General features: G+C 45.1%; 2 protein-coding genes across 5 annotated transcripts in view; one reads left to right on the plus strand and one right to left on the minus strand.

Annotated features, from left to right (window-relative positions):
- Nucleotides 1-8,309: 8,309 nt before the first annotated feature.
- On the plus strand, nt 8,310-26,504 carry Msh6 (mutS homolog 6). 2 transcript variants are annotated; one of them, XM_052746517.1, is made up of 10 exons: nt 8,313-8,680; nt 13,948-14,147; nt 17,831-18,000; nt 19,073-21,629; nt 23,707-23,975; nt 24,436-24,553; nt 24,726-24,815; nt 25,814-25,968; nt 26,051-26,250; nt 26,347-26,504. In XM_052746517.1, the coding sequence occupies exons 1-10, from the start codon at nt 8,394-8,396 to the stop codon at nt 26,426-26,428; spliced, it is 4,128 nt and encodes a 1,375-aa protein (XP_052602477.1). In that variant the 5' UTR covers nt 8,313-8,393; the 3' UTR covers nt 26,429-26,504. The 2 variants fall into 2 exon arrangements, with proteins under 2 accessions (XP_052602478.1, XP_052602477.1); XM_052746518.1 differs by lacking the exon at nt 26,347-26,504 and having other exon boundaries at nt 8,310-8,680; nt 26,064-26,228.
- The window catches only part of Fbxo11 (F-box protein 11), an 80,950-nt gene continuing 79,554 nt past the window's right edge, over nt 26,471-27,866 (minus strand). For all 3 annotated transcript variants that reach the window (XM_052746520.1, XM_052746519.1, XM_052746521.1), the window contains exon 23: nt 26,471-27,792. In XM_052746520.1, the coding sequence (XP_052602480.1) occupies nt 27,663-27,792 (130 nt within the window). In that variant the 3' untranslated portion in view covers nt 26,471-27,662. The remainder of the gene's footprint in view (nt 27,793-27,866) is intronic.

The raw sequence follows: 27,866 nt of genomic DNA on the forward strand, positions 1-27,866 counted from the left end.
CCCTGTGCCCTACTCTTATTAAAAGCCAGGCGGTGGTGGCGCACGCCTGTAATCCCAGCACTTGGGAGGCAGAGCCAGGCGGATCTCTATGAGTTCGAGGCCAGCCTGGGCTACCAAGTGAGTTCCAGGAGAGGCGCAAAGCTACACAGAGAAACCCTGTCTCAAAAAACCGAAAAAAAAAAAAAAAAAAAGAAAAAGTTCACGTGCTCTCACGCTTGCTAACAGCACCTGCATTAACGGAAGGAACCAAATTTGTGGCTTCTTCCCCTTTATAACCCCTGCTCAGTCAGCTGGAGGCTGCGTCCTTAGACCTGTGGACACAAGAGTACAAGCGGGGCCTGTGTGGCTCAATAAAAACTTCAGATTCATATTAAGAGCACTGGCGGCCGGGCGGTGGTGGCGCACGCCTTTAATCCCAGCACTCGGGAGGCAGAGCCAGGCGGATCTCTGTGAGTTCGAGGCCAGCCTGGTCTCCAAATCGAGTTCCAGGAAAGGCGCAAAGCTACACAGAGAAACCCTGTCTCGAAAAAACCAAAAAAAAAAAAAAAAAAAGAGCACTGGCTCCTCCTCCAGAGGTCCTGAGTTCAATTCCCAGCAACCACATGGTGGCTCACTACCATCTGTAATGAGATCTGGTGCCCTCTTCAGCCATGCATATGTGTAGCCGGAACACTGTACATGTAATAAACAAATTAAAATCTTTAAAAAAAAAAACAAACCCACTTCAGATTATTGTCTTGGGTGAGAGCAGCCCACCTACAACATTACATAGATCCCATCAAGCATATGAGAGCCAGGTATATCAGAAGGAACCAAAGGCCAGGTGTGACATTACATGTCTTTAATCTCAGCACTCGGGAGGCACAGGTAGAAGAACTTCTGAGAGGTTGAACTTCTGAGAGGTTGAGGCCAATCTGGTCTACATCATTTTTTTTTTTTTTTTTTTTTTGGTTTTTAGAGACAAGGTTTCTCTGTGTAGTTTTGTTTGTTTGTTTGTTTTTTTTTTGTTTTTCGAGACAGGGTTTCTCTGTGTAGCTTTGCGCCTCTCCTGGGACTCACTTGGTAGCCCAGGCTGGCCTCGAACTCACGGAGATCCACCTGGCTCTGCCTCCCGAGTGCTGGGATTAAAGGCGTGCGCCACCACCGCCCGGCCTGTGTAGTTTTGGTTCCTGTCCTGGATCTCGATCTGTAGACCAGGCTGACCTCGAACTCACAGAGATCCACCTGACTCTGCCTCCCGAGTGCTGGTATTAAAGGTGTGTACCAGCACTGCCTGCTTGAAAGACCATGTCAAAAAAAAAAAAAAAAAAGCCAAATGCTTTGTGCCTGAAAGAAATACCATTGAGATTAAGAAAATGTGGTACATATGCACAATGGAGTACTACTCAGTAGAGAAAAACAATGACAGCATGAAATTTGCAGGCAAATGGATGGACTAGAAAATATCATCCTGAGTGAGGCAACCCAAACCCAGAAGGACAAACATGGTATGTACTCACTCATAAGTGGATACTAGATATAAAGCAAAGAACAATCAGACTACAGCCCACAGAACCAGGGAGGCTACATAGCAGGGGGGACCCTAGGATGACTGTGGCCTATAATAAGTTTTGGTTTTACTCAATTACTGAGCAAGCCTGAATGAAACATTTCACTATTAAGATAAAATTTTATACTGTATCAAGCTGGTAACAGAAAAATAAATAAATTAATAAAAAAAGAAATACCATTGACAGGAGGCAAGTGAGGCCTACATTGAGAAGATATCAGATATCTCACTCACTGAAAGGATAGGTGACTCTCTATAACTTCTCTCCGTCCTTCACACTTTTTCAGGAGTACTCATACAAACGATCTACTTTTTTTTTTTTTTTTTTAAGACAAGGTCTCTCTATTAAACAGCTCTGGCCATCCTGGAACTCCATATGTAGACCAGGATATCCTGGGGCTCACAGAGATCCACTTGCCTCTGTCTCCTGAGTGCTGGCATTAAAGGTGTACATCACCATACCCAGCTAAAAATTCATTCATACACACACACAATTTTTGTCCAAATTAGGCAACAAACGAAGTTTAGAAATACAGGCCCTAGCCGGGCGGTGGTGGCGCACGCCTTTAATCCCAGCACTCGGGAGGCAGAGCCAGGCGGATCTCTGTGAGTTCGAGGCCAGCCTGGTCTCCAAAGCGAGTTCCAGGAAAGGCGCAAAGCTACACAGAGAAACCCTGTCTCAAAAAACCAAAAAAAAAAAAAAAAAAAAAAAAAAAAAAAAAAAAAAAGAAATACAGGCCCTGGAACTAGAAGTGTTGGCAAATGCCTTTAGTCCCAACACTCAAGAGGTAGGCATTTCTGTGGGTCTGAGGCTAGCCTGGTCTAGAGAGCAAGTTCCAGAACAGTCAGGGATACACAGTGATACCCTGACTGAAGAGAGAGGGTGTGAGGGGGGAGAAAGAAAAGAAAAGTACACTAGGGATTTGGCTCAGTTGGCAGGATGCACCAAGCCCTCTGATCTATGGAACTGTACAAGTTATGAGTCATGAGCCCTGCAGAGACCACCTGGAGTCTGAGTTTGTATGCAAAAGCAAAGGACCTTTATTGCAAGTTCGATCGAGCTTGGGCTCTCCGTCCATTTCAGTGGTGGGATCAGGGAGAGCCCTGAGCTCAGTTATGGCTGGGTTTTTAAGGAGTAAAGGACTTGAGGTAGGGGAATTCTGGATTCAGATGGGGTTGAACTCCTGATCGGGCAGGAGTGGGGCACAGAAGTTTTGTCAAACAGGGATTGGTACTGGCGTTGTTGCAAGAAAATTGGCAACTTGTATACAAGTGATGTAAGCTATCCTTAATGTTCTATCTAGTACTTGTTTGTCTCAGTTCTGACTGGTTCTCTGCAGGGCACAGTGTGTGGCTTTTCCTGGTTGTTGTAAGGGTGAGGCCTAGTCCCAGTATTGTTAGTCTGCAGCCTGTCATGGCCGCACTAACGTTAAGCCAGGCCTCTTCAGGTGCAGCAGTGTACTCATGTAATGTCCGTACTTGAGGAACGGGAGTTCGAGGTCATCCTCTGCTGCGTATCCAGGGTGATGCCAACCTGGGCTGACAAGAACTTGCCTTAAAACAAACAAATAAGTAAAGGCCAGGCTGGGTGGCGCACACCTTTGATTTCAGCTCTTGGTAAGCAGAGGCAGGGGGATCTCTGTGAGTTGAAGACAGCCTGGTCTACAGATCGAGTTCCAAGCTAAGCGAGGATGCATAGACCCTGTGTCAAACATAAATAAACAAACAAGTAAGTGAAAATTAAATTCAGTAAAAATTTTAAGTGAAAAATATAAACTGGTTTTTCTCTTAAAGAATTCCCTTTGGTGGGGGCTGGAGAGATGGCTCAGCGGTTAAGAGCACTGACTGCTCTTCCTGAGGTCCTGAGTTCAATTCCCAGCAACCACATGGTGGCTCACAACCATCTGTAATGGGATCTGGTGCCCTCTTCTGGCCTGCAGACAGAACACTGTATACATAATAAATAAATCAAAAAACAAAAACAAAACCCACAAAAAAACCTTGTTTTTAAAAAAAAAGAATTCCCTTTGGTGAGCAAAGTTGCAGGGTGGTTGGTGTGGTGCATTATAGTGCCTCACGGGTGAAGAAGGGTGGGGCAGTATTTAAGAACCTTCAGTTTAGCTGGGTGGCAGTGGTGCACACCTTTAATCCCAGCACTCGGGAGGCAGAGACAGGTGGATCTCTGTGAGTTCGAGGCCAGCCTGGTCTACAGAGTGAGTTCCAGGAAAGGCGCAAAGCTACACAGAGAAACCTTGTCTTGGAAAAAAAAAAAAAGAATCTTCAGCTTTTAGCATAATCATAGCTCATTAGCAGTTCTGTATTCTTGTTCTGATCTCTCCAGAAAAGGAGGACGACCGCCTCTGTATATGAAAGCAGCGCTAACTCCACGTTGGCGGCCTTGATAGCAAATGCTAGTTCTGCACGGCTTCTTGTTTCTCTGTTGGTGGAGGCTTCATTTTGGCTCCAGGGTGAGGGGCTTCTTTCCCTCTTCATACCCTCATGCCGTTCCCTGTCTGTCTGTCTGTCCTGCCTCAGTGCAGCAATGCACATCATTTCTTGATCTTAGAAAAACTCTATAAATATCTTTTGGGTTGAAGCCTGCTTAATCATATAAACATCTTTTCTTGTACCCTCTGTCACCCATAACTAAAGCTCTTATAATGGTGTAAAACTGTGTAACTCATGTGGAAGCACAATCCTTATTTTATCATAAAGTGTTTCATCCCAGAAACAATGAGGGATCACATACGTGTATAGTTGGTACATTTTGTGTATGAAATGTGTGTGGATACTCTCTCTCTCTCTCTCTCTCTCTCTCTCTCTCTCTCTGTGTGTGTGTTTGGAGAATGGAGGACAACCTTGGACTGAAGAACTAGCTTGCCTGTATTTTAGGCTTAAAAGCCATCTGATAGTAAGACACACTAGGTTCATTCCTGTTATGATTAAACCTCTGTTTTTCAAGGAGTGGGCTCTGCCCTAAATTGCAACCATAACTACAAATGGTTCTGTACTGCGGGTTCCAGGAATGGTGACCATGTCTTTGTCCCAAATGGTTGTTTAGAACGTCTTGCAACCCTCCCTTTGGTTCAAAAGCTTACATGACCACCTGTGACAGTCTTGGTATGCCCATTTCTGCAACCATGTCTTTGTTTCAGGAGGGACTAACTTGTCGTGCTTATATTTCTGCTGTTGTTTTTAACAAAATCCCAATCAGTAGTTTTTACCACTAAAGACTCTGGAGCCAGATGCTGGGGTGCAAAGCCTGCTAGCTCAGAGAGGCAGAGACAGCACCCAGCTGACCTTCCTTTTCCAGCCAAAGTCTCAGAATCCTCCATCTGCACCATCTCAAACAAACCTCTCTAACTCAAAAGTCCCTCCCTTCTACTTCCTCTAGTTTAGTCTCTCTATCCTTTTTCCTGACTCCCTCTTACTCTCTATGGTTGATTTCTATGTTCATTTCCTGTCACCTGGTTGAGTGCTCCCATCTTGACCTATGGTTGACTTTATTCAATCCCATTTACAATATTCAAGCAGAAAGCTCTTGGATTAAAGGTGTGTGCTAGGGCTGAGCCACACCACACTAGAAACAGGTTTTTTCAGTCAGTAACGCAATCTCACAGTGTGATCAAATATCTTGCGACATCCGCTCCTGTAAGCCGCCTGTTTTGCTGGCCAACTTCCCCATCTGGAAACCCCCTGCCCCGAGCTTGTCTTCTCACATCCAAGGCTGACCTCTCCTTTTGTTCATTTGTTTTTGCTTTGTTTTCAGGACAGGGTTTCTCCGTGTAGCCCTGGCTGTCTTGGAACTCACTCTGTAGCCCAGGCTGGCCTCAAACTCAGAGATCCAGATCTGCTTGCCTCTGCCTCCCAAGTGCTGGGATCAAAGGCCTGTGCCCCCAGCCTGCTCAAGGCTGACCTCTTAAAGCCCACCTCACGGGGAGGCAGCACAAATAAAAAAGCTTTGGTTTAATTTATTTGGCCATGATGATTTGGGTTGGTGGTCTTTTTCTTCCCATCTTTGGGATTAACAGGATGTGTTAGGTTTTGGATAGGGTTTATTTAAGAGGAAAGTGAGGCAGAGTTAATGCCGTAGACAGACAGAATGAGCGACAATGGCATGGCAAGGTCTTTGAGGAGAGTTCAGGCCCCAGGACCAGAGACAGACAGCATGGTGGGGGCGTCTCTTAAGAGAACCAAAGCAAGCCGGGCGGTGGTGGTGCACGCCTTTAATCCCAGCACTCGGGAGGCAGAACCAGGCGGAGCTCTGTGAGTTCGAGGCCAGCCTGGACTACCAAGTGAGTTCCAGGAAAGGCGCAAAGCTACACAGAGAAACCCTGTCTCGAAAAACCAAAAAAAAAAAAAAAAGAACCAAAGCATCTTTGTCAAAGAAGAGAGCCTCTTATAGCTACTTCTCTGGGGATGATTTCACAGCAAGAGCTGGAACTAGACAAGAGGCAGGGAAGGGGGTAAACACAGGAAGTGGTACCCCTTGGATGTAAACTCATTTCCCAAGTGAGATGTCACAGCCCTGAGAAGTCAAGTTAGCTAAGGACTCAGTGTCTCTGTAGGATAGAGTATCTGTGAAAGGAGGGGAGCTGTTGTCAAGCTATTGGGGGTCAGGCCAACCCAAGCCTTTCCCTGAGGCTGGGATATTTGGAGAAGGAATATATTTCCTTGTCTAAAACCAGGAACACTAATGATCTGGGGTCAGGACATTGGGAGAGCTTTGATTCTGGAACTCAAGTCTTTCCAGCTACAGGTTATGTTATTAGTCCCAAGTATGATGTGAGTTGGGTGTGTAATGCACTGGATAAAACCTGTGTCCTTTCTGCAAGCACCCCTTATTAGCTTCCTGTGGACCTCATCCCACTGTGTGATGGTTTTCTGCTGACTGTCCAATGTTTCCCTCAAAAACAATATATACATGGGGTTGGGGATTTAGCTCAGTGGTAGAGTGCTTGCCTAGCAAGCGCAAGGCCCTGGGTTTGATCCTCAGCTCCAAAAAAAAAAAAAAAAAAAGAAAAAGAAAACAAAACAAAACAATATATACGATGCTGTACTTAATAAACTTGCTGGCACACATCTTCAGTTCATGCAGACCTGATCCCAACAACACTCCTGTCTTCTTTATTTCTGATCTCCCGGATCAGGAACAGGATCCTCACCGAAGAATGACAGCTGCTGAGCAAGATGCCAGAATGTGATTTCCACTTTTAAAAACGGTGTGCTTTGCTGGGCAGTAGTGGCACATGCCTTTGATTCCTGTACTCGGAAGGCAGAGGCAGGCAGCCTGGTCTGCAGAGCAAGTTCCAGGTAGACTGGCTCAGAGCAAATCTCATTATTACCCCTTTGCCAACGTGAAGCTGTTGCTAGTTGGGGCTGATTCCATACTTATTAGAGCTGGATTAAGGGATCACAGGATCATTAGTCTCCCAATTTCTTTCTTTTTCTTTCCTTCCTTTCTTCCTTTCTTCCTTCCTTCCTTTCTTTTTTGGTTTGGTTTTTTGAGACAAGATTTCTCTGTGTAACAGAGTCCTGGCTGTCCTTAAACTCACTTAGTAGACCAGGCTGGCCTTGAACTCACAGAGATCCACCGGCTTCTACCTCCTGGGTTGTTGGGATTACACCCAGCTCCAGTATCTTTCTTGACTTTGAATAGGAGCTTTCATTTCCTAAAAGTCTTGTAACCAGCCTGGCAGGAAGGAAGACCTTCTGAGGAGAGAAACTTAAACACCTTCCCTTTGTCCATCAGGCAATTGAAACAATGGATCCCAAGGAACTGTAATTTCCAGGTGGGGAGAGGTGACGGGAAGCCTGGTGTTAGCCGGAGTAAGAACTTGTTTCCTGAAAGATTTCACGTTTCTGAACCTTGTTGAATCACCTTACAGGACAGACTGGAGCAGAGACCACGCTGGGCCAGAATACCCCTACGGTTCTAGTTCCTGTTGCCCTGTTTAAACCTAAACCTCATGTCAGTACCCCAAAGATGAATTTGGAGGGGGTCTCTGAACTTTTCTTCTTAATGTGGCCCCACTGAACAAATCTTTCTCTGGTTTTTGTTATTTGTCTCTTTTATTCAATTATTGAGGATGGGTGAGCATGTTAGGGTTGCTTGGGCCCAGATTTCGACTCCAAGCGTTACGGTAACATTCTCAGTTTCTAAAATCCAAAAAATTCTGCACACCTATGCCAAAGGGCTCTGATACAAGGCTGTGAACCTTAGCAGTCTACTTGATAGATTATGAGGCATAAACTAGTTGAAGCAATGAAGGAAAGTTTTGTGGATAGCTGGTTTGAAATACAAGGGCTTTGCACTTGGCATTCACGAGTGTCACTCTGCACTCCGCATGCTCTGCGGAGGCATGCACCGTCCAAGGGAAACGGTTAACAGTCAATTCCTGGGCTCCGATCCGTCCAACCGCAGCACCGCCCGCAGCGCCAGGTGTTTCCGGGGTAGGGTGTATGCGGCCTCCCGCAGGGTGAGCCCCGCCGCCCCAGCGTAGGCCCAGGTAACCGCGCTCGCCACTTCCGTCCCAGCGGGTGGACTTCCCAAGGTGGCCACCGCAACCCCAACTTCCCGGCCCGGAGTTGCAAGGCCCGCCAGCCCCGGGCTTGAGGGCGGGGCGGCGGAGCGGCGAGACTCCGCCCACCGACGCCGGGGCACGTCCGAGGTGGGGCCCCGCCCACCGCGCAGGCCGAGGCGCCTGCGGATTGGCTGGCGGGCTCCGGGTGCTCGGGCCGGACGCCCCTCCCCCCGGCTTTCCCGCCAGCGGCTGCCGCGCGGCGGAGGCTGTCCCGGTAGGCGCTCCGAGTGGCGGAACGGTCGGGCTCGCCATCCTCCACCATGTCGCGACAAAGCACCCTGTACAGCTTCTTCTCTAAGTCCCCGGCGCTCGGTGACACCAAGAAGGCCGCGGCCGGGGCCTCGTGCGAAGGCGGCGCCCCCGCCGCCGCCGCCGCCGCCGCCGCCGCCTCCGCCTCCTCCGGGGCCTGCGCTTCCCGCGGCGGGGATGCGGCCTGGAGCGAGGCTGGAGCTGAGTCCCGGCCCGCGGCGGTGGCCACCCCGTCGCCCGAGGCCAAGAACCTCAACGGACGGCCGCGGAGGTCGGCCTCGCCGGCCGTCCCCGCCAGGTAGCCGGCTTGGGGCTCAGGCGGCACGCGCGGAGCGGCCGGAAGGAGGGGGAGGCGGCGCAGGGCCAGGCCGGCGGCCGGAGGAGGGGCGGCTGGCCCGGGAGGAGCGGGACTAGTGCCGGGGACTTTCGGGGGGACGCTGGAGGCGCATTCCCACCTTGGGGGTGGGGTGGGGTGGGTCCGGAGGCTCTGGCGTCCGAGTCGCCCTCCCTTCCCCCCCATCCCCCCCGCATTGGCCGGGGTGGGGAGCACCGCGGGCGGAGGTGTGTCTTGAGGGGGCGGGCCGGGGCGGGGAGCACATCACCGGAGTGTGCCTACCGGGGAAGACGCCAGGGAAGTTGGGGTGGCAAGGTGGAAGTTTGTCTCTGCTGGCAGAGGTGTTCCGGTTCGGGACGACGCAGCTTTTAAACGCACGTTTCCTTCCACACGAGGGAAGGGTGCGGAAGGGTTTTCGGAGTTGGTGGGCCTTGGAAGTAGTGGGGAGTAGCGCCCTGGGCAAGAACATTTGCTGGGGAAGTCTGCCTGGGGGTTGTCGTAGCTCTTTGTGAATTTGCCTTGTTTTTTTTTTTTTTTTTTTTTTTTTTTTTCTTTTTGGTTTTTCGAGACAGGGTTTCTCAGGCTCTGGAGCCTGTCCTGGAACTCGCTTTGTAGACCAGGCTGACCTGGAACTCACAGAGATCCGCCTGCCTCTGCCTCCCGAGTGCTGGGGCCTGGCTGGCTGTCTTTTGTAGGGACAATTAGGGACATTTTTGGAAAGCTCACTTTTACTGTTTTAAACATATAATGTAATGGTGGCTGTTTAAGCCAGTGATGACATGGAGACTCAAAAAAAAAAAAAAATCAGATCAAATCGCTAGCCAGTGGTTCTTTGCAGCGATTTCTGATGCTCTGTGTTCAAGGTGTCTACAGGAATTGTTGGATTTTTCAAAGTTTAATTGTAGAGGCAGTCTCTTTGATACGTGGGGGTGTTTTGTGTTACTGGGCCTGGAGCGTAGGACTTTGCATGCTGTATGTACCACTGAGCTTCCACGGCAAGCCGCAGTTGTGTGTTCAAATGATCAGAAAAGGCCACTTGAATAGTCTAGGATTGGAGGTTATATATAACTCAGAGCGCTTGCTGTAGTGTGTTTAAGGTCCTGGCTAGGTCAGATCTCAAAGCCTGCTAAAAAACATCTGCCGGGCTGTGGTGACGCACGACTTTAACTTTATTCCCAGCACTTGGGAGGCAGAGGCAGGCGGATCTCTATGAGTTCGAGGCCAGCCTAGTCTACAGATTGAGTTCCAGGACAGGCTCCAAAGCTACACAGAGAAACCCTGTCTCGAAAACAAAACAAAACAAGCTAGCATCTGGTGAGGAATGCATATTTACTTGGTTGTGAATTGATTTTGTGGCATCCAAAATAAAGGGTTGCATTTACTTTACTGTAAGTTACTTTATGTATTTTAATGTATCCTGAGTAAAAAACTGATTCCAAAGTAGAATATGGGTTTTTTGTGCTTTGGAGGAAGGAGACGGTGTGGTTCAAGCTAGGCTTTTTCAGCTCTGTAAACAGACTAAAAGGACTCAGAGCTAGTCAGATTTGAGTGGTTTCTGGTTCTGGAAGAGAACCTGCAAACTGGAAAAATGGAAGGGAGTCAGAGGACAACTTGCAGGAGAATGTAATGGTCCAGTCACTGGGCTGATAGGTCCAAAGACATTTGGACTTGGAAGTGTGGGATGGAAGCTGAAAGTAACTGAGCTGTTTGCTGTTAGGATTTCCTTTTGTGCTGAAGCTTGTTTGCTGGTTCTGTGTCAGTTATGTGTAATGCAAATGGGTTCTTCCTTTCTGTGTTGTCCTTTCAGCTCTGGCCCTCTTTTTTGTCTGGAGACACTCTCACAGTGTAGCCTTGTCTGTCCAGGAACTAAACTACCTATATAGACCAGGCTGATGGTGAACTCAGAGGTCCGCTTGCCTCAGCATCCTGAGTGCTGGGATTAAAGGCATATGCCATGCTTGACTCAGGGTATAATGCCTATCTTTTTTCCATGTTTCACTTTAATTTTTTTTTTTTAATTTTTGGTTATCTTAATTGAAATATAGCATTTCCCCTCTTTCCTCCCCCCAATCCCAACTTTTAAATTATAATTTAACTTGAAAACATTTTTAATCGTGTATTTGTTGTTGGGTCTGGGGTCACGAAATAATGGGGGACAGACCACCAAAGTCTATTAAACCAGAAGCAAACTTTATTCCAGAAAAAAACCAAAGGGGGGGAAAAATCACCATGGGGCACAAAAGCTTATCAGTTAGCTGAGACCACAGCCAGTGTTTGGGATTCTGAGGCTGTTGGAATGGAGGCAGGTTCTGGCCCCCTTTTTATAGTTAAGAGGGGAAAGCATCAAGCATGGGGTGCACGCTAGGAGTCAGGTAGAAACATCTATTAAAAGTTAACTTTGGGGGCTGGAGATATGGCTCAGAGGTTAAGAGCACTGCTTGCTCTTCCAAAGGTCCTGAGTTCAATTCCCAGCAACCACATGGTGGCTCACAACCATCTGTAATGAGATCTGGCGCCCTCTTCTGGCCTGCAGGGATATGTGCAGACAGAACACTGTATACATAATAAACAAATAAATCAAAAAAAAAAAAAAAAAAAAGTTAACTTTGGTCCAGGCAGTTGTTGGCTATAAGGGGTAAGGGGGCTAAAAGTTAACCCCAGGCTGTTGAGCTTTTTTTTTTTTTTTTTTTTTTTTTTTTTTAGGTTTACAATATTTCTATATTCCTGGACCCTTCAATGTGTGTTGGTATGTGCACATGAATGCAGGTGCCCATGGAAGCCAGAGGCATTAATTAGATAACCCGAAGCTGGAGTGAAGATGTGGTTGTGAGCTGCCCAATGTGGGTGCTGAGAATAGTACTTATGTCCTTTTAACTAACTGGAAAACAAAGTTAAAAAAAAAAAAGATTTTATAGAACTTGGCTTTCCAGATGTGATATGATAGGCTTTGTGGTTAAGTGGTCAAATTGCCTGAGTGAAGGGAAGGCATGCAAGGCTTGAAAGCCAGTTCCTACTTGTTCCTGTAGAGGGGTTAGTGTTGAGGGCTAGGCTTTTCCCTGAGGCCCTGATATATGGAGAGGGAATTTACTAGTTCCTTGTTTAAAACCTGGTACCTGCTTGGCAAGGTCAGTAATAGCCTGGGGACAGGGCTTTGGGGGAAGTTTCAGGCTCCTGGAAACACCCTACGCCCACCCTGGCCACCAAGTGCTATGGTGTTCAGTCCCCAAAGCAGCTGGGTGCACTTGAGATAGCCTGTATTCCCTTTTTACAACATTGTGTGATTAGCTTCCTGCTGACTTTGTCCCATTCCCTCCATCTCCAAGCTGTAGATTAGATGCTATACTTCATAAATGTGTTTGGCATAAGGCATAGCTTATGCAAGACCTCCTGACCCCAATTTTCCTATCTTTATTTTTTGATCCCCTGGTTCTTCCTTTTGGAAATGTGTCACTGAAGAAAGACTTGCTGGGCAGATCAGGTTAGAAAACAGTTATTTAACTGAATTGTGCAGGTACAGCTTCTGAATGATGACCATGTAGTGAGCCTGAGGTGATATGCATAAACTTGTACTGGTCACTGTAATGGTGGTGCACGCCTTTAATCCCAGCACTCAGGAGGCAGAGGCAGGCAGATCTCTTGAGTTCAAGGCCAGTCTCGTCTACAGAGTGAGTTCTAGAACAGCTAGAGCTACACAGAGAAACCCTGTTTGAAAACAAACAAACAAACAAGAAATTGAGAGCCAGTCCTTAAAGGTAGAGAGAGATATCAGCCTTATGTGCTGGGACTACAGGCATGTGCCATCATGCCTGGTTGGGAATATTAATGTTTTTTTAAGAAACAATGCTTCATGATTGGGTCTAACTCAGTTGACTTCAACCGAATACTCTGGAAATGTCTGAAGTATTCTTATTGTAGTAGTTTGCTTATTTTTTTTTTTTTTTTACGGTTTTTTGTTTTGTTTTGTTTTTTGTTTTTTTTCGAGACAGGGTTTCTCTGTGTAGCTTTGCGCCTTTCCTGGAACTCACTTGGTAGCCCAGGCTGGCCTCGAACTCACAGAGATCCACCTGGCTCTGCCTCCCGAGTGCTGGGATTAAAGGCGTGCGCTACCACCGCCCGGCCAGTTTGCTTATTTTAATATTGTAGGTGCTGAGAACCTTTTCCAAGGGCCTAGAGACTATTGCTGTATAATGCACTCCCAATTTTCTGAGAAACCACCATACTGATTTCCACAGTGGTTTTACAAGTTTGCAACCCCACAAACAGTGGAGGAGTGTTCCCTTTGCTCCGCATCCTCTCCAATATAGACTGTCATTAGTGGTTTTGATCATAGCCATTCTGACAGGTGTAAGGTGGTATCTCAGAGTCGTTTTGGCCTAATCAAGTTTTGTGAAGGATGAACCTTTGAAAAAAGAAATCCTATAGGCATGTGTATTCTCTCTGTCTCTGGTCTTTTGAGACGGGGTGCTTTTGAGACAGCCTTGCTGTCCTGGAACTAGTGCTATAGACCAGGTTGGCCTCAAAGTCAGGGAGAGCCTCTCTCTCTGCCTCCCGAGTGCTGGGATTAAAGGCCTGGGCCACCACAGATGGCCATAGGCCCATGTTGACAAGACTAGTTTGATAAGGTGAAACAGCTTTTGGAATGTTGAGAGTACATAGGATCCTAGCTGGAACAATTCCAGGCTAAATTTAATGAATTAGATGATAATAATATAATTAGCAAGCTGATAATCATTATGTCTTCAGGTCTTGTGGATTATGTCTGTCTGGTGCACTGAATTGCAGTATAGGTATGACTCACTGTCTTTTGTGACTGACAGGACACTGTCTGAATTTCGCTATTTTAAAACCTGTGAAACAGTTGCTTATCTAGTACTAGTTTATTATTGTCTTGTTAAATAAACATTGTATTAGCTTGCTTACTTTATAAAAGTTACTTGAACCTTCTGACTTGCCAGAAGTTTCTAAAGGAGTCTTTTTTTCGAGACAGCGTTTCTCTGTGTAGCTTTGGAGCCTGTCCTGGAACTCACTCTGTAGCCCAGGCTGGCCTGGAACTCACAGAGATCCGCCTGCTTCTGCCTCCCGAGTGCTGGGATTAAAGGCGTGCGCCACCACCGCCAGGCTGTAAAGGAGTCTTAATGAGGGCTTCCTTAAAACTGTTTATTTGTGGGTAATTGTCTTTGAAGTAAGGTAGCCAAATATTAACCGAATTTTGTATTTCTTTTTGGCAACAGTTCTTGTGACTTCTCACCAGGTGATTTGGTTTGGGCTAAGATGGAAGGTTACCCCTGGTGGCCTTGCCTGGTTTATGATCACCCTTTTGATGGAACATTCATCCGGAAGAAAGGGAAAACAGTCCGTGTTCATGTACAGTTTTTTGATGACAGTCCAACAAGGGGCTGGGTTAGCAAAAGGCTGTTGAAGCCATATACAGGTAAGAGATACCGGGTGAGTGGGAAAGGAGAGACTGATTCTTCGTTCCACAGGGAGTGTGCGTGCGTGCGTGCGTGTGTGTGTGCATGCATGAGAGAGCACACACCTCTCAGCAAATTGCAGAAATAGCAGTTGTAAGGTTTCTGACATGATAAAGAGAAACAGGATGCAGCTGGTCTTAGATACTTCGTTTTGTATGGGATTTTTATTTTTGTCTTTTGATTGCTTATAGTAATTAATGCCCTTCAAGGAAAACTTGTCTCTTGATGGGAGTTAGTTAATTGAACGTTAGTTCTGTTTTGAAGGAATAAGTAGGTAATGTAAGCAGGATGATAGCATGGATCGGTGACATTCTCAGTGCAGAGGTGCATACCACATGGCCTCCAGAACGATAATCTATGAGTGCATTTGAGTTGTGTTTCACACCAGAACTCTTTTTTTTTTTTTAAAGATTTATTTATTTATTTTATATACAGTATTCTGCCTGCATGTGTCCCTGCAGGCCAGAAGAGGGCACCAGATCTCATTACAGATGGTTGTGAGCCACCATGTGGTTGCTGGGAATTGAACTCAGGACCTCTGGAAGAGCAGTAGGTGCTCTTAACCACTGAGCCATCTCTCCAGCCCCAACACACCAGAACTCTTTATAAGCCCAGCTTTATCTGCGCAGTCGCCAGCAGTGCTGCACGTCTGACCCCACCTCGGCCAGGCATCTCTTGTTGCTGGAGTTCTAGGCAGTGCACACACGGTGTAACTGCGGGATGCCACATCCTGTATTCTCAGGCACCCATCCCAGGCCAGCACATTGAACTCTTTGGGGTGTGATAGATACAACAGGGCCAGCTCCAGAACTCTTCTGAAGAACTAACCCTTTTGACTAGTGTGCTTGTCGTGCTTGTCCTGCGAAAGGTAGGTTTACTGAAAAACACACTGTCAGAATGGAAAGAGAACCAGGAAGTTGATTCTACTCTTCTGCTTACCTGCTGCATAATCTTGCTGAGTGATACTGTTACTCTTATATAAAATGACTTCTTACAGCAGTAGATGATAAATGAGTCCTTCAGGATTATTATTATTATTATTATTATTTTTTTTTTTTTTGGCTTTTCGAGATAGAGTTTCTCTGATGTAACAGCCCTGTCCTGGAACTCACTCTGTAGACCAGGCTGGCCTCCAACTCACAGAGCTCTGCCTGCCTCTGCCTCCTGAGTGCTGAGATTAAAGTTTTGTACCACCACAGCCCTGATCTTCAGGATTTTTATATATTAAAACTGCCTGGGCAAAATAAGAGATTAGGAAATGTTGTCATTGTGTAAATGAAATGTTGTGTCTAGGTCTTTAACATTTTATCCTTGTTCTTTTAAATTCCCATTTGTTGGGCTGAGGGTATATTTTGGTGATGGAGCCCTTGCCCAGAATGTGCACAAGTTTTTCCTTCTAGTGTTGGGGAAACTAGCCCTGGTTGTCCTGGATATTGTTATGTTGACAAGGCTAGCCTCAAACTCACAAGAGCTCCACTTGCCTCTGCTTCCATTTCATAGTACTGGTAAAGGGGTTCAGCTCTGCTCACTTTCACAACTGAATTTAGGTTCCAGTCCTCTGAGAAGGACAAACAGGTGTCTCTCCCAACAAAGGGCCATTTATCTACAAGTCCTTACATTCAGGGTGGAGGGAGAGAACAAACACACAGGATCTAAGTCAGCGTCACGGTATCTCAAGGACAAACCCAGCAGCCCCCTTCTGAGTCACGGCCAAGCTTGTGCAGACGTGTCCAAAAATGATAAGACTAAGCCTCGGCCAATTAACAGTGTACTAATGTAACTGCTGTCTGCTTAACCAGTTATGTATGACCTGGAAACTTGCCTTAGCTCTCGGGGGTCGCCATTTTATGCAAGTGTCGACCCCCGCATGCTGGAATACTAAATCCTCTTTGTTCTTGCACACTATTTGAGTCTGGGCTCTTCAGCATTTTCTCAGACTCACACTGAGATTAAGGGAGTAGTAGGGCCTTTTTTACTTCCGAGACTAAATTGTACAGGCTACCTTCAACTCCCTTTGTAGCCTAGGCTGGCTTTTAATTTTTTTTTTTTTTTTTTTTTTTTATTTTGAGACAAGGTGTCTTTATGTAGCCCTGGCTGTTCTGGAACTTACTGTGTAGACCAGTCTGGACTCAGACCTGCCTGTCTCTGCTTTCCTGTGCTAAGATTAAAGGTGTGTGCCCCCACAGTCTGTTCGCTTTGAATTTGGATTTCTCCCCTTCAGTTTCTCCTTGAGTTGGGATTACAATCCCACCACTAGGTTAGGTTCCAGCAAGCACATAGTTTCTTTAATTAAAAAAAAAATTGAAGTGCTTGTTTTTGGTTTTTTTGAGACAGGGTTTCTCCGTGTAGTTTTTGGTGCCTGTCCTGGATCTCGCTCTGTAGACCAGGCTGGCCTCGAACTCACAGAGATCCTCCTGACTCTGCCTCCCGAGTGCTGGGATTAAAGGCGTGCACCACCACCACCTGGCAAAATGCTTGTTTTTAATACATTAGCCAAGAGCATGGAGGGAGAGGCTTCTTTTGTTGAAATTGTGTATTGTAGTTACTGGATCAAGTGTTGTGAGGTATGGTGTGTAGTCAAGCTACACTGGCACTTTTAAGTTTAGACCCACCTCACAGTTGATAATTCTTGTTGCAGGTTATAGCTTTTGCTCTTTAGGGAAAGGGTAAAGGTGTACCTTCAGTTTGTCGTAGATGGTCCAAAAAAGTTGTTAGTTCCACTGAAGTTTAAGTAGTCCTGTTTTCCATGTGCAGAAAGAAGGTAAGAGAATGCTTTGGATCTATTTCACTTAGACATTTGGTTTTCTTTTCCAATCATGGTTATATTTCAGCAGAACAGTTCAGCTAGTGACTGTCTTAGAAAAGTAATTTTAACATTACATTTGTGATGCTAAATTTTTGTTGGATAGACGTGTTCTCATTTAAGATGATGAAAAACAAGTTCTAGGGATTGAACCCAGGGTTCATGATAGGCCAGTATCCAACCATTGCATTCCATTTCCAGGAAATAGATTTTAAATGAAGAGTTTTATTTTAAAGCAGAGGTCTTTGAATGTTGCATTTTGGTGTTATTCAGAGGGAAAAAACCATTTAACTGGTAGGCCCCTTGTTAAAGAAATGCAGTATGGTTCTGTTTTCCTAAAGCCTAGGTTGGGCACCAGCTCTGTAGCTGAACATGGATTGAGCTCCTGACTGCTGTCTGTCTCCTAAGTGCTAGAGATTACATTTAGTATTGCCGCTTCTGGTTTACATGGTGCTGGGGTAACGACTCAGGGCCTCATACATGCTAGGCAAGCACTCTAACAGTTGAGTTAATTCAGCCCGGTTATCAAGTTACTTAGAAAATAAATCTGAAATCACATTTGTGTCTGCTTCACTGTGAGGCTTGTCATACCTTGGCCCGTGATTCTGAGACATGAGAAGAGTGGCCTAGATGATTGGACAGGGCAAATTCAAAGAAGTAAAATTGGTGATTCCAGTTTCATTGCTACCTTTCCCTGAAAATTCCTTCCTATAAGCTTTTGATCCATGTATATGAAAAAATGGGACATTAAAAATTATAGCTGATTATAACCATTCTTGTTCATGTTGTAATTTGGCCAACTATCCACCTACCATGTTCTTATTGTAAATATATTTCTAGGTTCAAAGTCCAAGGAAGCCCAAAAGGGAGGTCATTTCTACAGTTCAAAGTCTGAAATACTCAGAGCAATGCAACGTGCAGATGAAGCCTTAAGTAAAGACAAGATTAAGAGGCTTGAGTTGGCAGTGTGTGATGAGCCTTCAGAGCCAGAAGAGGAAGAAGAGACAGAGGTCAGGCTTCAGTTCTCTTTAAGGGGGTGATGGGGAAAATGATATGTGATGAAAGATAACAAAAAATATTAAGCTGGGCGGTGGTGGTGTGCGCCTTTAATCCCAGCACTTGGGAGGCAGAGGCAGGTGGATCTCCAGGCTGGCCTGATCTACAGAGTGAGTTCCAGGACAGACAGGGCTACACTGAGAAACCCTGCCTCAAAAAAAAAGGCAATTTTATGTGAATGTCCAGTGCTTATACATGCATACGTCTGTACTTCCCTAGATTGGAAGTTACGTTAGCTTATTTAGAATTTCAACAGTTTCTTCCCCCTTTTTTGAGACAGTCTTTGTAGCTGAAACTAGCCTCAAGCTCAGAATCTTCTGACTTCCTGCCTTTCAAATATTGGGATTACAGGCTGTTATATGTGTTGTCTCCCAGTCCTGGGGATTGACCCCAGGCCCTCATACACTGTGCTCTTCCATTTAGTCCACCCACCTCCTTCAGAGAAAAAGGCTATTTTTATTTGAGACAGGCCGGCCTAGAACTCCTGGTTCAACCTCACAAGAAATTGGATTACAGACCTGTGGTATCAGGTTTAGTTTATGTTTAAAGTTAGGCTAAACTGAAATAGCTTTAAGAAAGAACACTTTCTCAGGGTGTGTGACATTGCAGCATACGCACAGCAGTATTGCTTTTGGTTCTTTGAGACAGGCTCTTGTGTATCCTAGGCTGGCTTTGAACTCACATGTAGCGGGGCATGACTTTAGTGAGTCTCCTGCTTCCACCCCCAAGTGCTGGAATTGCAGTGTATGCCAACATTCCTGGTGTATGGATTATTGGGGTCAAACCCTGGAATCTACATGTTAGTGAAGCGAGCTACACCCTGCCCCATGCTGGCCTCACTATTCCAGTAATCTTTGTGCCTCAGCCTCCCAAGTGCTGGGATTATGAGCCTGAGTCATAGCAAATGGGTTCTACTCAAGTATTTTCCAGATTTTTTGTTTTTAAATTTTTTATTTATTTGTAGTGCCAGAGATTGAACTTAGGGCCTTTGTTTTATTTAAATTTTTTTTTCTCTTTGTCCGGCAGGTGTACACAGCTTCTGTGTCTGATAAGAGTGAAGAGGATAATCATCCAAATGAAAGCGAAGAAGAAGTACAGCCTAAGGTGCAGGGGCCGAGGCGAAGCAGCCGGCAAGTGAAAAAGCGCAGGGTCCTCTCGGATTCCGAGAGTGACATCGGGGGCTCCGATGTGGAATTCAAGCCAGACTCGAAGCAGGACGGAAGCAGCGACGACGACGAAATGAGCAGTGGGGCTGGAGACAGCGATAGCGAAGGCCTGGGCACCATTGCCAAAGGTGCTCCAAAGCGGAAGAGGACAGTGGCTGGTCACAGTGCACTGAAAAGGAAGACTTCAAAGAAGGAAACCCCCTCAGCCACCAAGCGAGCAACTCGACTTTTGTCAGAAACCAAGAGCACCTTGAATGCTTTCTCTGCCCCTCCAAATTCTGAATCCCAAACCCATGTCAGTGGGGGAGATGACAGTAGTGGACCCACTATCTGGTACCATGAGACTTTAGAGTGGCTTAAGCCAGAAAAGAGAAGAGATGAGCACAGGAGACGGCCTGATCACCCCGATTTTAATCCTTGCACACTGTATGTGCCTGAAGATTTCCTTAATACTTGTACTCCAGGGATGAGGAAGTGGTGGCAGATTAAGTCTCAGAACTTTGATCTTGTCATCTTTTATAAGGTGGGCAAGTTTTACGAATTGTATCACATGGATGCTATCATTGGAGTCAGTGAGCTGGGGCTGGTCTTCATGAAGGGCAACTGGGCCCACTCTGGTTTCCCGGAGATTGCCTTTGGCCGGTTTTCAGACTCCCTGGTGCAGAAGGGTTATAAAGTAGCCCGAGTGGAACAGACTGAGACTCCAGAGATGATGGAGGCACGATGCCGAAAGATGGCACATGTGTCCAAGTTTGACAGAGTGGTGAAGAGGGAGGTGTGTAGGATCATTACCAAGGGCACACAGACGTATGGGGTGCTGGAAGGTGAGCCCTCCGAGAACCACAGTAGGTATCTTCTTAGCCTTAAAGAGAAAGAGGAGGATTCTTCTGGTCACAGCCGTGTATATGGTGTGTGCTTCGTGGACACTTCACTGGGCAAGTTTTTCGTGGGTCAGTTTTCGGATGATCGCCATTGTTCCAGATTTAGAACTCTTGTGGCACACTATCCTCCAGTACAGATTTTGTTTGAGAAAGGAAATCTCTCAACAGAAACCAAAACAGTCCTGAAGGGTTCATTGTCCTCTTGTCTTCAGGAGGGTCTGATACCAGGTTCCCAGTTTTGGGACGCCACTAAGACGCTGAGAACACTCCTTGAAGACGGCTATTTCACTGGGAGGGTAGGCGAAGACAGCGGTGCAGGTGCAGTACTGCCCCGGGTGCTTAAGAGTATGACCTCGGAGTCGGATTCCGTCGGGCTGACCCCAGGAGAGAAGAGTGAATTGGCCCTCTCTGCTCTAGGTGGTTGTGTTTTTTACCTCAAAAAATGCCTGATCGATCAGGAGCTTCTGTCCATGGCCAATTTTGAAGACTATTTTCCCTTGGATTCTGACATGGTCACCACAGTAAGACCTGGTGCTCTCTTCACGAGTGCCAGTCAGCGAATGGTGCTAGATGCAGTGACGTTAAACAACTTGGAGATTTTCCTGAATGGGACAAATGGTTCTACTGAAGGGACTTTGCTAGAGAGGCTTGATACTTGCCATACTCCCTTTGGCAAGCGGCTCCTAAAACAATGGCTTTGTGCCCCCCTCTGCAGCCCTGGTGCCATCAGTGATCGCTTAGATGCTGTGGAAGACCTGATGGCTTTGCCTGACAAAATCACTGAAGTTGCAGACCTCCTAAAGAAGCTACCAGATCTTGAGAGGCTACTGAGTAAGATCCATAATATTGGCTCTCCCCTAAGGAACCAAAACCACCCAGACAGCAGGGCTATAATGTACGAAGAAACCACATACAGCAAAAAAAAGATCATTGATTTTCTTTCTGCTCTAGAAGGATTCAAAGTAATAAGTAAGATTATAGGGCTTATGGAGGATGTCACTGATGATTTTAAGTCCAAAACCCTTAAGCAGGTTGTTACTCCACAGTCAAAGAGCCCTGAAGGCCGCTTTCCTGATCTGACCGAAGAACTGGACCGATGGTATACTGCTTTTGACCATGAGAAGGCTCGAAAGACTGGACTCATTACTCCAAAGGCAGGGTTTGACTCTGATTATGACCAAGCACTTGCTGACATACGAGAGAATGAACAGGGCCTCCTGGAGTACTTAGAAAAACAGCGTAGTCGGATTGGCTGCAGGACCATAGTCTACTGGGGAATTGGTAGGAACCGTTACCAGTTGGAGATTCCAGACAGTTTTACTACCCGTAACCTACCGGAAGAATATGAGTTGAAATCTACTAGGAAGGGCTGTAAACGATACTGGACCAAAACAATTGAGAAGAAATTAGCTAATCTTATAAATGCGGAAGAACGTAGGGACACATCTTTGAAGGACTGCATGAGGCGGCTATTCTATAACTTTGATAAAAATTACAAGGACTGGCAGTCTGCTGTAGAGTGCATTGCAGTGTTGGGTAAGGCTTTAAACAGCTCTGTTCCCCAGGCTTTGACTGATAAATCTTTGTGTCTCAGCTATACATCTCTAAACATGGGTGTGTGTATTGACATGTATGCATACATGCTTGTTTTGGGTCAAACTGCAATATATATTGCACAAGGTAATTTAAATAACTGAAACTTGGTTTTTAGCCATGTGACATTTTTTTTCTTCATTCTTGGAATAGTTGAATTGTATTATTGAACAAAGATTTTTTTTTTCCAGATTTTTAAAAATTGGTAGTATGTCATTTCTTTTTTTGTTTGAGACAGAATCTCTAGCACAAGCTCTCCTTGAACTCCTGGCAATCCTCCTGTCTCAGCTCCCCAACTGCTAGGATTACTTAGAGGAGTAAGCTGCTATTCCCTAGCTTTTTTTTTTTTAAGATTTTATTTATTAATTATGTATACAGTGTTCTGTCTGCACGTGTCCTTGCAGGCCTGAAGAGGGCACCAGATCTCATTGCAGGTGGTTGTGAGCCACCATGTGGTTGCTGGGAATTGAACTCAGGACCTCTGGAAGAGCAGTCGGTGCTCTTAACCTCTGAGCCATCTCTCCAGCCCCTATTCCCTAACTTTTATAATTTAATTTGCTATGCTACGGATCAAACACTGCCCTGGGCCAATTCTTGAGCCCAAATTGCTGTTGTAATTGAGGTTTTATTTTTGTTGTTTTTTTTTTAAAAAGCAGAGAGAGCCGGGCGGTGGTGGCGCACGCCTTTAATCCCAGCACTCGGGAGGCAGAGCCAGGCGGATCTCTGTGAGTTCAAGGCCAGCCTGGGCTACCAAGTGAGTTCCAGGAAAAGGCGCAAAGCTACACAGAGAAACCCTGTCTCGAGAAACCAAAAAAAAAGCAGAGAGAGTGTAAATTTGGTTTTATTCTTCGCAGTTCTTCCTTCTGTATTTCCTTGAATCAAATTTGAATGGAAATCAGAGTCTAGGCTTTATGTAATCTGTACCTCTAGCTCTTCCACCACAGTATCTTTGCCTTTTCGAGACAGGGTTTCTCTGTAGCTTTGGAGCCTTTCCTGGAACTCACTTGGTAGCCCAGGCTGGCCTCGAACTCACAGAGATCCACCTGGCTCTGCCTCCCGAGTGCTGGGATTAAAGGCGTGCGCCACCACCGCCCGGCTTAATTTGGTACTCTTTAAATATTAGGGCTAGTGTATCTGGAACCATTTGAACATCAGTTTTTATAAAATACGGAAACCAAAATTTGTTGCAGGTTCCTCCCCACCTTAGTTTTGCTGGTGTCGGGGATTGAACCTAGCTAGTGCTTCAAGCACATGCTTGTCCAATGCCCCACAGTAACCCTCGACTGAGATTGTAACACAGAACCCCCCTCTGAACACAGTTATCAAATGGACTGGAACAGTAAAATCCTTTCTCAGCAGAGGTCCTCTTCTAAGTTGGTCCATTTGTCTGGCTCTCTGGCTGTTCCTATCACCTCAGGCACATGGTGTGTTTCTGTAGTCTATAAGCACTCGACCCCCATGGAGATGTGGAGGAGAGGACTGCTGAAATGGAGACTTATTTCTCCTGTCACTGACATGTTACAGTGAAGACATGGAAAACACCCACACCAATAACTTGTCTTCAGAAACAGCACTTTGTTCTGAGACAGGCTCTCACTGTGTGGCCTTGGCTGGCCTGGAGCTCACAGAGATACCTTGGCTTTCCAGTTGCTGGGATTAAAGGTTTTCGCTACCCTGCCTGGCACTAAGAGCATTTTAGAACAAAATAGAACACACTGCCTTTACTTAGTACAATACTTTTGTATGTGTGTTGGGGGTTGGGCATATAACAGTTCCTGTGGGGTAAGAGGACAGCTTAGTGGGAATTAGCTGTCTCTTTCCACTATGCTGATTCTGGGGATTGAACTTTGGTCATTGGACTTGGTGGCAAGCACCTTTGGGCTGCTTGGCCATCTTGCTGCCTATTTTTAAAAAGACATTTTATAAAAGCTGGAACAAGTACTATCTATGTAGTGGGTATGACAGTATACCCAGCAAGCAATTAACAAAATGATGCTTTACTTTTATATTCTTTTGACAGATGTCTTACTGTGCCTGGCTAACTATAGTCAAGGAGGCGATGGTCCTATGTGTCGACCAGTAATTGTGTTACCAAGAGAAGACACACACCCTTTCCTAGAGCTTAAAGGGTCAAGGCATCCCTGCATTACAAAGACTTTTTTTGGAGATGATTTTATTCCCAATGACATTCTAATAGGCTGTGAGGAAGAAGCAGAAGAAAATGGCCAAGCCTATTGTGTGCTTGTTACTGGACCAAATATGGGGGGCAAATCTACACTCATAAGACAGGTAATTTATCCTTCACGCTCTACTAATTGGACAGTAATTGTAAGGGAGGGGCAAGTAGACCCAAGTCCATTTTCCAGATAGCACAAAGCCACATAAGGAAAGCAGAGGGAAACTCCTTGTATAATTAATTAGTTGTTCTCTTAGCTAATGTTGAGGTAGTAATGCTCTATGGTAGGAAACACAATTAGATGTGTGAGAAGACCCTGGCTTTGATTTTCGTGACTGGTAAAGGCAGGGAGGGAAGGCTTAAGTATAGTATAGGGGTTATGTATCCAGGGTTGGTTCTAGGCATTCTAGTTTTAGTGCTAAGGAGCTTCATGTTGATCCTGCCCTTTAGATACAGTATTTGTTAGGTGTTACTTAGATGGAGTTCCAGATTCCTGTGTAAGGGTTCTTGAGTCACATGTGGACAGGTTCTTTGAATACCAGTCCTAACATCCCTTTCCTCCTACACTCACAGGCTGGTCTACTGGCTGTAATGGCCCAGATGGGTTGTTATGTACCTGCTGAAGTGTGTCGGCTCACACCAGTAGACAGAGTGTTTACCAGACTTGGGGCCTCAGATAGGATAATGTCAGGTGAGTCGCTCTTTCTCCTCCACCCCTAAGGCTTTTACAGTTCAGCTGGCAGGGATAAAGACATCTGCCTCCCAACTTGGCATTATATAAAACTCAAAACTTTTTACAAATTTTGTAGTTTCACCTCTTGCTTGCCAATCTGCTGTTAACACAATCCTGTTTCCTTTTTTAGGTGAAAGTACGTTTTTTGTTGAGTTGAGTGAAACTGCTAGCATACTTAGGCACGCAACAGCACATTCTTTGGTGCTTGTGGATGAATTAGGTAAGCAGCCATTATTGTTAGAATGCCATCTTAAAAACACTGGAAGTAGTTCTTTCTAGATGAAGATCTGAAGGCTATGTAAAGAATGCCCTTAGAATGGAAGATCCATTTCCCGTCAGCTACTATGACATTTTTTATCCCTTCTGGCGGTACTGGGACTGAACCTGGGTCTCCTGGGCAGCAGGAGCTGTACTGCTGAGGTACATTCCCCATCTCCTTTCTTTGCATACGTGTTCATCAGTTAAGAACATGTATTGCTCTTACATAGGACAGGAATTCAATCCTAGCACTCATCAGGCAGCTCACAATTGCATGTTTATCCAGTTCCAGGTTAAAATAATCATGTATGTGCATGTATGTCTACACCATGTGCATGCAAGTGCTCATAAAAGGTCTCCCAGACTGTGTATAGATTTTCAAGACAGGGTTTCTCTGTGTAGCTCTGGCTGTCCTGGAACTCACTCTGTAGATCAGGCTGGTCTTGAACTCACAGAGATTTACCTGCCTCTGCCTCCCGAGTGCTGAGATTAAAGGTGTGCCACTACACTAGAGTGATCCTCTTAAATGCTGAGCATCTTAAAACTTGTTACATCATTTGTGTGGGGGGTGGGATGTGTTCCGTGGCCACACCTGTGGCAGTCAGAGGACAACCGAGGAAGTTGTCCGGTTCTACGAGTCGTACCCAGAGGTCAATCAGGCTTAGTGGCAAATGCCTACTGGTAATTTTTGACTGCCTTACTAAGTTGTCCAGGTTGGCCTTGAACTCCTGAGATAGCTTTGGTCAAGCTTGTGTGAGAGCTTTAAATTTTTTAACCTTGCTAAAATGAAATTACCTGTCAGCTCCCTTTCCTGGTTCTGGGGACTTGCTGCATGGGACTACTGAGTTACTGATTTTACTCATTGGAGATGGAGGATAGGTGTTCCCTTTTTCTATACCGCACAGGTTAAACTTCTGTGTTTATCACTGTGATATCTCTTGTCACATTTCACTTTCACAGGAAGAGGTACTGCAACTTTTGATGGGACAGCGATAGCCAATGCAGTTGTTAAAGAACTTGCTGAAACAATAAGGTGTCGAACATTGTTCTCTACACACTATCATTCATTAGTAGAAGACTATTCTAAAAATGTTTCTGTGCGCCTAGGACACATGGTATGTGGAACCAATTGGGCATTTTCCTATGGGCAGCAAATACATAGTAGAGCTGTAATAAAACAGTTTCTCTTTCTTAAAGGCTTGCATGGTAGAAAATGAATGTGAGGATCCCAGCCAGGAGACTATTACCTTCCTCTATAAGTTCATTGAGGGAGCTTGTCCCAAGAGTTATGGCTTTAACGCAGCAAGGCTTGCAAATCTTCCGGAGGAAGTTATTCAAAAGGGACACAGAAAAGCAAGAGAATTTGAGAAGATGAATCAGTCATTACGACTATTTCGGTAATTATTTGGAGTATCATTTTCCTATAGCTGACTTTTTAAATAGAGTTGGAAGGCTGGTACAGAGACAAATAATTTTTTTTTTTCTTTTTTAAGGGAAGTTTGTATGGCTAGTGAAAGGCCGACTATAGATGCTGAAGCTATCCATAGGCTGCTGGCTTTGATTGAGGAATTGTAGACTACATTGGACTTTGGACAAAGGTGGTAAATTCAGACAACATTATGATCTAATAAACTTTATTTTTTAAAAATGACCATTTTTCCATTTTCTTTCTAGGAAATTAAACCCTTTTAATTCTCATCTACCTTCTACATAATGGTTATTGAATACTCCACAATATATTAAGTCTAGATGTTATGGTACATGCATACACTTTCAGGCTGTTTATACCCACTGTCACCAATACACATAAATGGGGGGAGGGAGCTATGAAACTGTATAGGGCTGTATATATACTGGTCTCAGCTTATGCAGGAAATTGCTTTAATTTCCAGCCGTTTTGTCTAAACTGTTCAAATAAAAACTATGAACAGAATTCAAATACAGGCCTGTTTTGAAGAGACTTTCTAAAGTGAACTTTAAAACATAGTAGTTTTTACCTTTCACAAAACTGAGATACAAGAATACTTTTGCTTTACAGTGCATCCCTTCCTAGGAAGTCTCATTAAAACACTCACTTTTTTCTAGGGGTGATTTTTTTTTTTTTTTTTTTGAATGCTGCACAGGAGAGGGAAGGAAATAATAGTCTTAACTTTTCTTAAAGGATACCAGAAACATTGCTGGATATAATTTAAGATTAGTGTTTTCTCTTTCATAGAAAGAACGTACATACTGGGACATGAGTACAGTTACAGCAAGTCTAGGTGTGCTAACAAAACAGGGCACATTCAAGTACAGTAAGATTGCTTGAAATTAAAAACAAACTACATGAGAGTAAAGCATTAAAATCATATTCTCAGTCTGAATACATGTTAAAAAAATCAATGCAGAAGTGCTAGCTCACATTTTTACCATATTACAAAAGCAATTGGTACCCATGTCCATAAAGGCAGCAACAAAGCTGCTTGTCTAGTGAAGATTACTACTGCAAATCGGACTGCATTCAATGCTAGTTGTAAAAACACCAGCTTTTTCAGAAGTTGGTATCTGTACAAAATTGCAGCTTACTGTCTTCACTTCTGTCCCTTCAAAAGTCTTTACACAGTAATGCTAAAACACCCAGCTTTGAGATCCTGAGTCAATATATTGCCACTGTCTTTTTGGTAGCTTGAGCTTCATAGTGTCAACTGACCTTGTGTATCCATTTTCATTACAGTCTCTTTCTGTAGCATGGGCAAGTATTTTAACTCTTCCAAAAAATGTTTTAAGTTAAGATGTTAGAATGGCAGGACTTTTCTCTTAGGGAAAGAATTCAGTTGTGCTGCAACGTGTTCGATTCTATAGGGGGAGCAGAGTCATATAATGTGTCTGTATCATGTGTAGGCTCACCAGCTAAGGTACAAGGATTGGACAGTGTTCCAGCACCACAGTCACAGAAAAACCTAAAGCAAATGAAAATCCAAACATTAGCAAGTGAAGGGAAGTAACTGGGCAATATAACAACAAGTATATCACG

Source organism: Peromyscus californicus, unplaced genomic scaffold (genome assembly GCF_007827085.1).
Source record: "Peromyscus californicus insignis strain IS unplaced genomic scaffold, ASM782708v3 Scaffold_1__1_contigs__length_55948999, whole genome shotgun sequence".
Classification (NCBI taxonomy): domain Eukaryota; kingdom Metazoa; phylum Chordata; class Mammalia; order Rodentia; family Cricetidae; genus Peromyscus; species Peromyscus californicus.